Source organism: Mauremys reevesii, linkage group 5, assembly GCF_016161935.1.
Source record: "Mauremys reevesii isolate NIE-2019 linkage group 5, ASM1616193v1, whole genome shotgun sequence".
Lineage (NCBI taxonomy): Eukaryota > Metazoa > Chordata > Testudines > Geoemydidae > Mauremys > Mauremys reevesii.
Window position 1 is genome coordinate 60,637,865 of NC_052627.1, and position 16,328 is coordinate 60,654,192.

At 37.4% G+C, this 16,328-nt stretch overlaps 1 protein-coding gene across 6 annotated transcripts in view; it reads left to right on the top strand.

The window, feature by feature from the left end:
• LOC120406932 overlaps positions 1–16,328 on the top strand; it is a 106,365-nt gene that overhangs the window by 13,761 nt on the left and 76,276 nt on the right. For all 6 annotated transcript variants that reach the window (XM_039542157.1, XM_039542159.1, XM_039542160.1 and 3 more), the window contains 6 exons: positions 295–394; positions 2,531–2,574; positions 3,850–3,927; positions 10,611–10,807; positions 13,344–13,408; positions 15,615–15,721. In XM_039542157.1, coding sequence (XP_039398091.1) covers positions 295–394; positions 2,531–2,574; positions 3,850–3,927; positions 10,611–10,807; positions 13,344–13,408; positions 15,615–15,721 — 591 coding nt within the window. The remainder of the gene's footprint in view (positions 1–294; positions 395–2,530; positions 2,575–3,849; positions 3,928–10,610; positions 10,808–13,343; positions 13,409–15,614; positions 15,722–16,328) is intronic.

Consider the following 16,328-nt stretch of genomic DNA (forward strand, 5'->3'; position numbering starts at 1 on the left):
GAACCCCCAGATAACACATACCTCTTGAGTGTGTGTGAAGACAACTTTGTCTGCATAATTTAGGTGGCTAGCTTTATTAGTTTGCCCTGTGTTTCTAATGAATGATCCTTTATATAATGAACATATTCAGATAGTTAGAATGGGTGTTTTTAAGTTAATATCAAAAAGGATGTGTGCATGATGTAATGTGATACCTCTGGCATAAATTAAATTTTTAAAAGAAATTTTAAAAATAGTTATTTTAAAAGTGTGAATTAAATACTCAAAAATGTTGTGTTTTTTTTGTTATGTTAGAGCAAGACCAATAAGCAGGGCTCTTGACCTTGGAGCTGATATTGTTGTGACTGGTAGATGTGTTGACAGTGGCATTGTATTAGGACCACTCATTCATTCTGTAAGTATAAGTCAGTTTTTCATAACGGGGGCTTAATCCTCTTTTCATAGTACTGTGAATACATATGAATGAACAGTTAGTAATCATTGTCAAGTACTTTTTTCTTTTTAATTTAATATCTAAATTTTAATAAAAATAATGAGGTCATGTAGCTTTTGGCCTTTTCTTTGTCATTTGACATTCATATTAATTTGCCATAAGGCACATGACATCTTTTCAGTTTCATTTAATACATATGTTAAAATGGTCCCCTTAGGCCCCCCCATTAAGGCCGGAAAGCATGGGGCTAGTCAATGCTGATTACTAAAGAGGCACACCTGAGTTGGATCAGGTAATTCCCTATAAAGGGCAGCAGGTGGTTGCAATGAAATTAGAAGCTCAGGTAATTGTAAAGTGACTGTAGGAAGTGAGAGAGGCTTCTCCTATAGGAAAGACCTAATACCAGCAGAATGTAGTAGCCTGAGCCAGGAAGCTGAACTCCAGCCAGGTAAAGCCTGGTAGTGAATGTGAATTAGGACCCAGCTTTATGAAGGAAGGTTTGGAACTCAACTCCCTACCTAAGTGGTGCAGTGGGGGAGATTGAATCAGGGTTGGGCCTTGGAGGGCCAAATTCCTACTGGGTGGGGGAAGAGAGAATTGGGACCCAGCTCTGGAAAGAAGGGCTGGAGACGTAAGGATACGTCTACACTACCCGCCAGATTGGCGGGTAGTGATCAATCTATCGGGGATCAATTTTATCACGTCTAGTGTAGACACGGATAAATTGATCCCCGATTGCTCTGCCGTCGACTCTGGAACTCCACCATGGCGGAAACGAAGTCGACGGAGGAACAGCAGCCGTCGATCCCATGCCGCAAGGATGCGAAGTAAGTGATTCTAAGTCGATCTAAGATACGTCGACTTCAGCTATGCTGTTCTCGTAGCTGAAGTTGCGTATCTTAGATCAATTCGCCCCTCCCCCCCCCAGTGTAGACCAGGCCTAAGAGGGGAGAGACAATGAATTGAGGTTGGGGTCTGGAGGACCAGTGTGTGTTGAGAGGACTAAATAAATTGTACTCCCAGAAGGGGAGTGACTTGCTGAACTTTGGACTGAGTGAATTATTGAGGGGACCGGAAGAGGGGGAAACACAGGCAGGGTGCCAGAGAATGATCTCTGGCCATAGGGGGCATTCAAGAGGCATCTGGTCATGGCAAGCTCTCTTGTTCCATGTGGGATTTATTGTTCACATAATGTTTTATCTGAAGTACAAAAAAATAGAGACACTGGGTGAAATCATGGCCCCATTAAAGTCAATGTGAGTTTTGGTGTTGATTTCAATGGGGCCAGGATTTCACCCTTAATCTTTTTTACGTTCAAATTGTAGTGCATAAGATTGTGAGATGGAAAATGTCCTTTGCCACAAGGTGGCACAAGTGCTTTTTTGTTTTGTTTATAAAATGCTGGTGAGCAGTATTTTCTTCTTGTGCTGGTCTGTATGCTAGGGTTAAACAATTTTTTTTTAAGTTGAATTTTAATGTGATGTTTCTCAGATTAATTTAGCTACAGAAATAACACAAGGCAGGATATGTGGTGTTTTTTGAGCACTTGTATATACATAATACCTTTATGATCACACACTTGGAATGTTGACATCTCTTTTTTTTCTTTTTGATGCATATTAAAATATTACTAGGTGTGTGTATGAATATAAGATTAATACATAGTTCATTTTAAAACCTTATACTACTTTGACTGCTTAGAATGTCTCGCTAAACTTTTCCTTTTTTAGTTCAGGTCATTAGTAGTAGTTCTATCCATAACTTACTTAAATATGTGAGATAAAAATTATTTAGTTTCTCTCACGAAAAGTTGCCATTACTAACCACAGAGTGGCCTGTATGTGGTTTTTCATATATGGTTTGTTTTCTCTGTTAAAACAAAAAAATGAGTAATGCTGAATATTTCATTACTTGTATTGTGTTAATTTTAATTTATTAATGCACTTTATAATTTAAAACTAACAAAAATCCCTTCAGATTTTCAAGGAAGATTGGGCTGCTGCCAATGCTTTATTACTCAGAGCATCCACTTAATTTTATTATCTCTTGAAGCCTGTGTGAGCGTGTACATAATGTATATGTATTTTTTTTTTTTAGTTTGGCTGGAACAGGGATGAGTTTGACTTACTAGCAGCTGGAAGGTAAATGATATAACTATTAAAAATGTTATAAAATTGTATTGACTTTTAAAATAAAATTAAGTGAGCTATTAAAGAGCTTCAACACACAGAATACATGGGTGACCATTTTGTTGAATACGCTTGTTTGGATGCTACAGTTTATTAAATGAGCTCTTTAAAAAAGGAAACATTCTGTGAAACTATGGAACCTAAATTTTAATAAAAGAATAAGAAAAATTAAAAATATGCTTTAGAAACTGTACAGATGGTTTGTGTCCATTTTAAGAAAAGGAGTGAAACCTTATCTTATAGACAAAAAGGTAACGGGGCTGGATGCAGGTATTACTGGGTAAAGTTCTATGGCCTGTGGTAGACAAGAGGTCAGACTAGACCAGGGGTCTCAAAGTCCCGACCCGCGGGTCATCTGCAGCCTGAGAACCTCCCTAATGTGGCCCATCGGGCTCCAGCAATTTTGGGGCCGGGTCTCTCCCTTGGCCCCGCCTGCTGCCCCCGGGTGCTCCCCCTGCGTCTCCCTCACCCAACTCCCTCCCAGAGCCTTAGGCAGGTGGGGGGTGGAGTTTTGGGGGGTGAGTTCTGGGTGGCATGAGTGACATTATTGGCCTGCTGGGAGGATTTGAGGACTGGCACTGGCCGTAAGGTAGATTGAGTTTGAGACCCCTGGACTAGAAGATCAGACTGGTCCCTTTTTTGGCTTTGAAATGTATGAAAAAGTGATACCCAGCCAATCCCAGTGGACTCATCAACAGGGCTGTTCAAAACTCAGAATGTCTGTTCTGCAGAAAATTCTGACACTTTGAAAAAGTTTTTAACCTAATTTGTTATGAAAACTTGAAATGTTAGAATTTCCCGCAGAACAGACATTCTGAAGAGTTTTTGTTTTAGAAAAACTGAAACATTTTGGTTTGACTATTCCAAACAAAATAGGCCAGCCAGCTGCCCAACTCCTGGAAAGTCCCCAGTGGATTCCCTGTCATGGAGCAGGGTCCCTAGATATCCTGGGAGCTCTGGTTTTAGCTGGGGGTTCCCAGGTCTGCCAGGCTCCCAGCTGTGCAGCAGGGAGCCTCAGAGCCCCAAGCTGGGCACTCAAAATCACTAGTCATTTTTTAAAATCTTGGCCTTGATATATAAAACTGCATCAAATAGCTATGAAGGCGGTGTCCAGCCTGTTCCCTTCAGTCTTATTTAACCATGGTTATACTGTACTGTTATATCTGTGAATAAGTGGCAACTTGTTTTTCAATATAGTTACTCATTGGAGTGTTCTTTGTTTTCCAGTCTTGCAGGCCATCTCATTGAATGTGGTGCTCAGTGTACAGGTGGAATATTCACAGACTGGCATACTATTCCAGACTGGTAGGGAACTATAATACTGATATAAAAGTCTTTGTGTGTAGCCATTAGGCCCATTTTTTTACTCTGTGCTTTTTCCTGTGTATTTTGTCATATTTCCTCTTTAAGATACACAACCTCCGTATTTCTATTATCTTTCCTGACTACATAGGGCCTGTCATGCTCCAAATGGAGACTTGTCATTGATTTTGATAAATGCAGCTGTGGGGCATTTATCTGCATGTTTGTTGTCCTTGGTATTGTTTTCTGTAAAATATATTTTTATTTTCTACTTTTTAGAATGATCTGGTATTATTCTTGGTTCTCTACTGTCTGTTGTCTTCTCACTGTGTTCTTTGATAATGGCAATTGTATACTTCATAGCTGCTATGCCAGTCCTTCAGTTGGATCACCCAGGCTGCTATGCTTTTTCTGTTGCAAAATATGTTTCTTAGTCCAGGTTTGATCCTGCAAGGTGCTAAACCCCTTCTGTGAATTACATAATGCCTCCAACTCCCATTCAGGAGAGAGCATTCAGTACCTCAGGAGTTAGCACCTCGCAGGGTCAGATACTCTCTTTTCAGACCTTTGTTCATTAATGGATAGTGTTCTACACATAATAATCCTAATGATTGTATAGTTTAGCTTGAAAATCAAGTGAGAGTTAGTGTTTGTGGTAACAAAATGTTCTGTTCAGCTTACAACATTATAAAACTAATCGTACTTACTGGCATATCCCCTTGTATCCTGCAGTACCATGAAACTGCTTAAAAATCCTATGTAACTGGATTCCAAAAGAGCTTTGTTATCTAAAGTGAGCCAAAGAAAATGCTGTTTCCTGTAAAAATGCTAGTAGATCTTTGTTTCTGGGAGTTTTTAATGCTAAGTAACAGAGGTGCGTGGTTTTAATAAAAAAGGAAAACATGTTTCAAATATATAAAACTCCATGACATGTACATGTACACACGTGTACATGTATATAGGTATAGTTAACTTACCTCGGTGTGCGTATGTATACACACACATTATGTATGGGTATATGTATCTGTGAATATTTATGTACCTATATACAGCTATCTAAAATCATGGTATTTCTATGACACTAGTGCTGACTGTTGGTAGCATGGAATTAGTGCGTAATAGTAGACTGGGACCAGGTACCTAGGTGGCAGAGACTTGGATTTTGGAATCAGGGGGCAGAGATGGGGATTGGAAGGGCAAGGAGCCTGGAACTGGGAATCTGTGAGATGGAAGGAATTGAGACAGATTTGACAAGTTTGGATGCAGGGGAAGAACTGGGACTGGGCAAAGAGACGGGGATAAGAAGGTGAGGGCAGTGAGGTTAGATGAGAAGCCTGGGGAGGGAGACTGGGAGGAGATGGGCATGGAGAATATGGGTGGGGGAGAGAGAGACAGATCAGCAAATTGTGGAGGGAACTGGGACTGGAGGGACTGACCAGGCCAGAAGAGTGGGTGTGGGAGAGACTGGGATAAGGAGTCTGGAAGGGTTGAGGTTAGGATTTACTGGGCATGGACACTGGGACTGGGATCAGAAGCCTGAGGAGTTGAGACTGTGGTTGACTAGGTGGGGAAAATGGGACTGGGACAAGTAGCCAGTGATGAGGTAGAGACAGGATTGAGACAGGGACAGGTTAGAGGGGAAAGGGTAGAGGGGATCACACTTGTGGGGAATATGAAGAAGTCTGTTCCCACCAGAGCAAACTCCCATCTAGAACCTGAAATGGAACCCAAGATTCCTGAATCTCAGCATTCCTCTGCTGCCAGCAAGTATCATCTGTGAAATCCACTGACAAAGTGTCTCATTCCTCCCTAGCGCTGACTAGAGGAGAGCAACTTCTAGGGCTTTTTATTTTTGGTTTTAACCAACAAAATAGCCTTGAATTTAAAAAAAAAAAAGAAATTAGCATTTATTCAGTTAATATTGGAAAAACATTGGAAATGGTTACTTGTATGGAAGGGCTTGTCCACACAGAGTCGTAATGCCAACTATGGGCATGTGATTTCTAAAGCCCACTGACCTGTTACATATTTATTGGTCCATGTAGACCCTGCTGGTGCACACTAAAGGTTCCCTAGTCCGCTTTAATGTAGTGCTGTGTGAAACAGTAATACATTAAAATTCTATAGGGAGCATTACAAAGAGATTACTCATGTTTACATACACTACAGTAATGAATAATGTACATTACTCATTACAGCATATACAAAGAGAGAACTCTGAAAAACCCAGCCTCAGATTTTTGTATATCTACATGAAGCTCAAAAATTGATAAAAATAAACCCTGAAAATGAAATTAATAAACACTGAAAAACAGAAGCCCTACAACTTACTGCTTTGATCAGTTATTGCTTTAGTTCAAGTGGCTGAGTTTGGTACTGTGGATGAACTATGTGGCTCTTAACATGATGCTACATAATGGAATTTCTGTTTCCTTTTTTAAAAACTGAGGAAATTACATTAAAACCACTCTTAAAACATTAAAAGGACATTATTAAGGGTTGCAAAGTCAAGCACTCAAAAGTTAGGAAATGCCAGAATTAAGGTTATCTGTGTAACCTTAATTCAACCCCTTTGTGCCTGTGCATTTGTGATACAGTCTTTTATTACATGATCACATATTGTTTTCCCACAGGGCCCATCTCATTCAGTGTACAGATTGGATGATGCTCACTTAATGAGCAGCTATTCAATATTTTGTTTTCTTTTCAATGTGTGAATGCCTTATTTAATGACACTATTCAAACATGGCTCTGAAGACAGAATTATTAATTTCCTTTATAAGATTTCCTCTGGTGCTCATCATTATAGTATCTGAGTGCTTCACAAACATTAATGAATTAATTTTCACAGCTCCCCTGTGAAATGAGTGGGCATTATCTCCATTATATCTTTGGTGAATTGAGGCATAGAGAGATTAAATTCAAAAGTTTCCACTAATTTTGGGTGTCCAATTTGATTTTTCAGAGTACTTTCGTTATATAACACTTAGTATGTTCAAAGCACATTCAGTTGCAGCTACAAGTGCTTAGCGGTTCTGCAAATCAGACCCCACGGTCTCAAGTCAGGACCTATAAAAAGAAGAACACACAATTAGTGACCACATGTGAAAAGTGAGGTGTTTACAGGTGGACCCACATCTGGGAGTGAATCATCTCAGAAAATTGGTGCAACGTAAATTAAAATCAACTGACACTATCAATGCAACCGTCTTAGATGATGAAGGGTACAACAGTCCATGTTCTGTGAGAGACACTTTTTTTGAAGGAGACAAGACTTTGTGGTACAAAGGGAGACAATGGCAGGTAGTCCATTTTGGATCTTGGCTCTCTTCACAAGGAGATCAATATTCTTTGTGGAAATACTGAAATGTATCATGTCCTTATCTTTCCAAAACTTCAGAATATGAAAAACAAACCTCCCGGAGATTACTGAAGATATAATCAGGGAGAGTCACCAAGGGATACTTTAGCTTCTGCCCCAACAAGCATTTTCGATACACAGTGCTCCACTTTTGGATGTGTAACTTCTACATAGATATTCACAAAAGTTATATCATCGCTCCATTGAAGCAAAAGGGATACATGTCAAACCTTGTCTGACGACCTTCTCATGTTAAACAGGGTCCAGGCTAAAAGCCTTCAAAAACATGACTTTGAGTGAACAAGTGGAAGGGCCATTTACAGCCCTCACAAAACGTTTTCCCTTTCTCTTATGTTTTGAAGGGCTTGAATGGTAATAACTGCTATTAGATTGCCTGACATTTTTCATTGTAATGCTGTTTTTAGTTGTGTGACTTTGTCAGATATTTAACCTTGTGAGCTGAAATTTTCAGTGCTTTGTCTCTGCCTCAGGGTGGGTTTTTTATTGTTTTTGTTTTTTGCAAGTTTGAGCAAAAATGGTTCAGCTGTTTTTGAGAATGAAGTTTGTAGGGGAAAAATGCAATTTGTTCAATGTTAATTTTTTGCAAACTTTTCTTTTTGACAAGCTTCAGTGTCTCAGTGGTTTAGAGCGGAAAGTTGAATTTCATCAGCAATACAGTCCTGGGGTTGAAGAGTTGCCTTTAATGTTCATCTGAAATTGGCCAGATTAGGCTGAAGTATGGGAAGATCACTATTTCCATGTGTATAGTAGGGCCCATAGTTAATTGGTGCTGTGGTGGTAGGGTGGTTGAAGCTGGGATGTTCCAGTTCCTCCTTGCCCTGCTCCTGCTAATCTTGTGGCTGTGCCTGGCTAGGTTGGTAGGAGATCTCAGAGGAAATGAAAACTTCCATTCTGCAGAATTTGGATTTGCCTGGGTGCCTCAAGAAGGCTGGATCCAATCCACAGGCAAGATGTTTGCATTACTGCTTTAAGCTATTTGTTCTGTTCAGCACATAGAGGCAGCATGGTCCAGTGAAGTAAGCATGGAACAGGAGCCAAGAGCTCCTGCGTTCTAGTTCTGATTTTGCTACTCACTTGCTGTGTGGCCTTAGACAAGTCACTTTGCCTTCCTTTGTGTCTGTTTCCCCTACTTGCAGTTTGAGATAATTACATGTGGTAGTGCACAGCCTCATAGCAATGTTGTGAGGTTAATGTTTGTGTTTTTTACAGTACAATATAAAGTGCTAAGTAAGTGTTAAAGGTTATTTAATTTCCGTTTCCATTATTTTCTGATCTAAGACTATATCAAATAACTTCTCAATATCTCAGTGCACCATGTTCAGTGAATTTCCCTTATCTTTTATGGCTAAAATAGTTTCAAAGACCAGATTAATGAAGTATTACCTTTCCTGTTTGAATTCATGGTGGGCTTTTCTAAGTTTCCTCCAGCACTATTAACAATCCTTGCTGATCTATAGTCACAGAACTTGTCTCTTAATCCTTTATTTAAATAATGGAATTATGTTTGCAGATTCCCCATGCTAAGGAATCTCTCCAAACTCCTGTGAACTTTTACAAATGTCAATTAAGAGTTCACTGGTTTCTTTGCTTACTTCCCTTAAAACTTCATGTATATCTGTTCTCCAGACTTCGTGCATCTAACTTTTCTGTAACCAATTTTGTTGCGTGGCGCACACTGCCTATATTAGAACAAGAACATAATTAGTTAGGAGGACTGTTCCAAAGGCAAAACAATTTTAAGTATGCATTTAGAGCTTGATGATCACTGATTTCAATGAGAATTGTGATGCTCAGCCTCTATCAAAAGCATGCCCCGAGAGAAAAGCTTTGGGGGACTATATAGCTCCTTAGCTCCTCTTATGCCACCATTTGTTGTTTTCCTCTCTCTGGAAAATTTTTCTTGGACAGATCTCCACTTTCTTATGAGAGGAGTTGAGCCAGGGGGCCTCTTTAGAAGCTATAACATTTTGGTTTTGTTTTAAGTGTCTTTTTTGATCATTGCTTCTACTCAGAGAAGTTCTTTGAAACAGAAAGAAAAGCCTTTAAAACTGGGAAAGCAACTGTAGTAGAACCTCAGAGTTAAAAACACCAGAGTTACAAACTGACCGGTCAACCACACACCTCATTTGGAACTGGAAGTATTCAGTCAGGCAGCAACAGAGACCCCCTCCCTCCCAAAAAAGGGGCAAATACAGTACAGTACTGTGAATAACCATAATGTTTTGTTCAGAGTTTCAAATATTTCAGAGTTACAAACAACATCCATTCCCCAGGTGTTCATAACTCTGAGATTCTACTGTATTCAAGAGTTTGTCCAGATGCCCATGAAAAGTCAACCACATTTTAGCAGTGTTGGAACTGTATTTATTACTGCTTGTTTATCATTTTCCCAATATTTTCCCTGTGCAATTACGTTGTTTTTTATGAAAACCTTCTGTTTCTCTCTGTGTCATACTGCTCTTCTCCTTATTTTGCCTCACTGTTTTCTCTTACCCATCTGGGTTTTACTATTTTACTGCACTAAATTATGATTTATGTGTGTCTTTAAATACTTTCAGTTTTCTGATGCTGATTTTCCATTTATTATTTATTACAAAGATATCTTCAAAAGATGTAATTAATCCAATCTCCCTACGTCCCTTTGCCTCCAAGATCCTTGAACCCAGTCTGCTTCTGTTGTTTTGACTGCTCCTCTAGTACACTCCTAAGTGCTCTGTTTTCTCCTCCCTCCATTCCACTTTACCTGCTCTAATAAATTGCCAGTGACCTCATGGCCAAATTGTAGGGCCGGTTTTCCATTCTGATTTCCTGTATCTGCCTGTCTACTTTCAGAACTGTTGGTCACAACCTTCTTTCTGTGTTCTACCTCTTCCTTGGGTTTTCATGAGTCTTTACTCCTCTGATTCTCTTCCCACCTCTTCAACCACTGCCGTAGTCTATGGCGTAGTCTAGTTTAGTGTCGTAGTCTATGGCGACTCCTTCACTCCTCTTTTAGTCATTGTTTGGGTCTTTGGGGGTTCTTTCTATGGGTATTTCTACATTTTATTACTGGGCAACATAATTTATGTAAGTGTGTGGTCTTACCTGTCTTATCGCAGGTAATACAGTTAGTTGATTGTCTTGACAGTTTATTCAGTATTTTCTTGAGTTTGTGTCTACAAAGGCTCTGTGTTGTATCTTATTGGCTAATATTTAATTTAGTTGCTTCTATAAAAATGTTGGTATGTGTTAGTTATTTATGAAGTAATTAATATTTTTCTGTTATTCTGAACTCTTAACATTTTTTATGTTTTTCATTCTTTAGGCATAACATGGGGTTTCCCATAGTAGAATGTTCTTCTGATGGATGCTTTACTCTATCCAAACCACCTGACACAGGAGGCCTAATCTCTTTTGGCACGGTGGCTGAACAGTTGGTGTATGAAATTGGCAATCCTCAGTGTTATCTCTTACCAGATGTCACATGTGACTTTTCTCAAGTTTCCATTACTGAAATTCCAGGTTAGTGGCTGTTGTAGGCAGAGGACCCTTATATTGAGGAAATCTATTCAGTAAGTTATGTTGGCAGACTAAAGTGGTTACTGTAGTTTCCATTTTTTCCATGTAACTTTACTTGTTAAGTCTGTTCTTTTGAAGCCTGATATTAAAATAGGCTGTCTCATAAGGATATCCACGTTGCTTTGCTTTGTGCCATTTTTTGGAAATTTAGATTAGCTGTGACCAATTCAGCAGATTTTTGAGTAATCTATTTTTTTTCTTTATTAAAATACATATATAATAATTACCTAGTTTAATAAATCATGTATTTCTGTAGCACTTACAAATATTTTTGCTATGACTTTCAGGAAGTGCTCCCCCTCTCCATTAGACTTCACTTCATTTTAATCCAGCTCACCCTCCTTTTGCTACTAGTTACTGATGCAGTCCCCCCGCCCCCCCGCCGCCACCACACACACACAGTGTCTCTCTCTCTCTAGTGGCAATGGGTAGCCACCATTCTGCTTAAGACAACACATGATAAACATTTGTTTTTTAGCCACTTGACTGTGTCACCTTTAAAAGGGTAAAATTTCTCAGCTAGAGAACAGCTGTTACAGAAATCCCACTGCTCTACCCTCCAAAATACTTTAATATCAGGCCCAAATTTGAGTACTAGACTTCAAGATCAGAAGTTTGGACAAGCCACCTTGCTAAACTGCTCATTTAGAGTAACTTGACATCTCTTAGTTCTTAGTCCCCATGTTTTATAGACAAACCAGTGTGAAAAGGAATTTGCTTTTTATGGATCTTATCCAATATGGGAATCTAGTTCCCTTATAAAACCCAAAACAATTAAAACAAACTAAAAACTCATTAGGATAAAATCCTAAACTTCATATTAGCCTTATTTTTAAGCAAAACATTTCTATCTTAAAATTGTACAGTGAACCTTCTGCTCATGCAACATAATCAAATGACAAATAGTCTGATAAGGCCAGCTTGTTGCTTTTAGCCACTAGTCTTTTTAAAAAATAGAACCTTAACCTTCCAATGAACTTTTAGCTTGTAAATGACCCGATATGACACGTTTGAACTTAAAATGAACTTTCACATGAACTTTCAGTTAGTCCTCCTCTTAGAAATATAACAGATGGAAGATAGGCAGATTTCTTAAATACTTTTAGTTTTAAGTGCTTTGACACGTACACCAGAAAGAACAGGGCAGGCTATCTATTTTTGATGTTCACATTGCTGATTTTGTTGTACTGCAGGATTAGTTACAATACACGCTTGAACTAAGATTTTCTTTCTATTTTCTTTTTGTTGATGGATGTCATGCATTTCTTTGTCACCTCATGTAAAAATCCTGCAAATCTTCCATCTGATTGTAGAGATATTCTAAAATAGCAGAGGGGCAATTTAAATTAACACTAAATGAAACTTGCTGTTGTAGTTTTGACAGTGACATTTAAGATTATTGTAAATTTTCATTCTTCAGAAAATGTCTGAAGAAGTTCTCATTTTATTTTTGGTCTTTACAAAGTTCAGAGTATTTGTATGATGGCTTTCATATTTTGCTAAATACTCACAGGCATAGATTTGTTAGAGATAAACTGCATTTTATTTAGATGTAGGTGGGTTTATACAGACTATATTTGAGTAAGACTCTGATCCTGCATTACTGAAGTCAATGGGAACAATGGTGTTGACTTCAGTGGGTACAGGAACAAGCCCTAAGACTAGACAGGCAGAGCTTTGACTGATTCCTCGCTTGTGTTATGATGTGCATTGTCAAGTACATTTTTTTTTTTGCCCTGAAATGTTCTCTAGATTATCTTGTTACTGTTACCAACAAAAAGATTAAGGCTACATAGGGCCTACATCTATACAACTTTTGCCATCCAGCTCCAGCCAGGACACATTTTCTTACCATGTTTCTCCAGACAGACTCTGGTCTTTCTCCTAACGTTAATTCCTTAATCTTCCCAAGTGAGGCAGCCCAACCCACTCTAGCCAACTGCAGTCAGTGGTGTGGTACATTGCCACCTGCTGCTCTCTTTCCAACACCCTTTCTCTGAAGGCCTCCTCAGTCAGGGGAAGGGACCGGGTCACAATCCCAAAGATCCAAGAATTTCACCTTAATATGCTGCTGAGTGTCAAAAGCTTATGAATTTTTTTTTTTTAAAAAAGCTTCAATCCTTGAATTTGCTGAGCATTGTAGATGTGTGTCATCATTTGCATTTGAGCAGAAGACAACAGTTGAGTCCTAAGGCCGTGTCATGTGTTACATATTCAAATATTCTGTGTGTAAATATTTCAACAGTTATGTTAAAAGGCAAATTGAAGATAGTCCTTGGAATTATACTCCATAGATTTGATGCTTGAGTTGCTAATGCAGATGTGGCTGTTCAATAGAAGACTTTCTCTTTTGCATGGATCTTGATGACAGGAGTATCAGTAACATTTTTGTTTTGTATTGTCACATAAGGTGAATTGATAGTACTTTCTCAGAAATTATATTGAAGTAATTAAAATAGATGTTTTTTAACCATTGTAGGTATTGAAGGTGGGACAGTGAAAATTCATGGAGCAAAAGGATCATCTCCTTCAACGTTTTATAAGGTTCTTTTCTTATTGCTTTGATAATTATATAGAATGAAATGTTCTTGATTTATGAAATGTTGGTATTTTGGAGAAAAAGGCAATCCTATTACCAGATGAAACCCTTATTTTTCCACACCTAGTATATTAACACAGGTTAATATAGTGAAATTGCTATATACAAATTGAGGTTATGTTATAAGTCTTTGGGGAAGCCCACAGTACACAATAGTATTTAAGATTGAGATGGTTCTTTAATTATAAAATTCTGCTTTCTGTCACAAAATCATATTTTAATTATAGTAGTCATTATTTTTTGTCTTGCTTCAATGTGAAACATATTAAGCACATAATTCTCAAAGACAAAACACTGCATGATCACTTATATCAAGATAATTCTTTACAGTTTGATAAGGGTGCTGTGAAAGATTAATGAATTAATGTTTGTAAAGTCTTTTGATACCCCTCTATTGGAAGATGCTACATAAGTGCAAAGCTTTTTTTAATTATGTGTTGTTATAGTCTTTACTCCCTGCAATTTAGGCAACTGCACCAAAGTACAAATAGGACAAGCCTAATCCCATTTTACCCAATAGCGAAACTTCAACTGACTTTCCGTGGGAACAAGATTGGATCCATAAATTAAAACTACTCTTAATAGTGAGATAGCAAAGCTGAGTTGATTTGACTGGATCCATTTAAAACTTTTAAATTCTTTTTTAGGGAAGGTTTATAAATACGCTGACACTATTGTTTGTGTGATAAACTATAGCTCAGATATATCTTTTTAAAAGTCCAGTGATTACATTTAAAATATTTCTACCAGTTTGAAAGATTTTTTTAATTTTTTTAATATAATAAAAATATCTAAAGGTAGTGTTTAAGTGACCACTTTATAAAGTTTATTTAAGATTTAAAAAATAAGCAGTATTGTTTTCAAAGAAGATGGAGGTATGGTTTTGGACATAGGTGACCTCAGTGCAGACGCCAAAGTAATCTCTAAAGTCATTGGGTTGGAATATATTACTAACTCTTTTTTTCAGATAAATGAATAGCTTCTATTTCATTTTTCTCAGGTGCACAAACAATGCTTAAGTTTTCCACTCATGCATTATTTTTCCTAATAATCATCTTTATGTCTGCTTTATAAAGGAATATATTTTGTCCTTAATTATCACAGTATTGACTACATACTCTCTAACTGAATTCACCATAACATTCACCTAATTAACGATGTCTTTGTTTTTGATAAACATAGTTTCCACCTTCTGTCTGCCTTGTATATTTTTTCAGTCTTTTGGGTATTAGATCAAGATTTCTAATTACATAATGTTAGAATAAAAAAACTCGTTCTGTGTGGTCTGTGCCTGGGAGCAAACTTTTTCCTCAAGTTTGGGGGGGAAAATGTTTCAGTTGTTTTTGAACTTTAAGAATACCTTTAAAAATAAATAATTGTTCGCTGATAGAACTCAGATTGCTTTGTTTTCCAGAATCAAATTTCAGTAGCTAGTGTTCTTCATTGTGGACTAATCATTGCCTATTTTGATTTAAAAATATATTGTTTTTAAAAGAATAAATATATTCTAAAAATTACACTGGATAAACAAATTATTACATTTCATATAAGGATAGTGTCAGAATCATTTAATTCCACATTTGAATGAACCAGCAAATAATTTAGATACAAAATATTTTAGATAAAGAAAATTTGATTAAAATATGCACTCTCTTTTTCATGTATTACAGGACATTAAAATAGTACTAAAATAATTGTAAATAAGTCAATAGGCCATTTAAAATATACATGTGTAGAGACATTTTTAGAATATATACTGTAATTAAAATGATAAATACCATTTAAAATGAGAGGCCTTACTTAATGTTCTGAAAACTCAATATGACATTAGTAAGACTTGTTTATATATTTATGTTTTGAAGAATATTTTGTTTATTCAGAATCTCAGATACCATTATAATGGATGGACAGATGTCTTGCTTACATACTCTTCCCCCACGAAAACCCAAAACAAAAACTTAGGCTTTATTATGTGACCTCTGAGGAAAGATCTAAATATGTATAGCTTTGGTGAGTGGAGGGGCATGCTAATAGACTAGAAGTGTTTGAAGGGTGGAGGAAAATGCAGGAAAAAAATATCTAGTGAAAAAAAATCTTTTACAGTAAACTATGAGAAATCCCTCAATTCATTTTATAACCCTTCATTACTAGGTAAATGCCACTTACCTGGATGGTTTTAGAGCTACAGCTGTCTGCCCAGTGATAGGGCCAAAGGCAGTGGAAAAGGGAAGACAAACTGCGGAAAGCATTCTGAAAAGGTGAGTATTACAGATATGATTTATTTTGCCTTTTGAATTTAAAATCAAAATATAATGGTAAACTGTACTAATAAGATGGCAGCCATATCAACTGGGAGATATCCTTGAAGATAGCACTATTTTACATGGAAGGACATTTCAAGATATAAATGGTAGAAAAAGGTTCTATAATTTACTTCTCCATAAAATTATTATACAGCTACAAAATACTAGTGACATGATTTATCAGCGAATAGATTGTTTCTGAATAGTGAGAAGTTGGACTTTGTTGTTTAGCCAGTTTTGGTCCTAGACCTTGGTGACCCAGTGAACTGAATAGCTTGCTAACTTTTGACCAGGGGCCAGTTTCTGTCCTAGGGCACCCTGAGGACCTTATTAGTCATTTTGGAACCTGAGTACATTTTACTTATTTTATTGATTTCTTCAAACTTTAAAAACTATAGGTGTCCATCCAGGGCTCTGAGCACATATCCTCCTGTACATTTAAAAATTGTAACATAAAGGACTGCTTATAAAACATATCCACTTCCATCTGAACAAAAAGGGGATTAAATAGATGCCCAGAAGTTTAATGCATCTGAGCTCTGAAGGACCAAGGGTGGAGAGG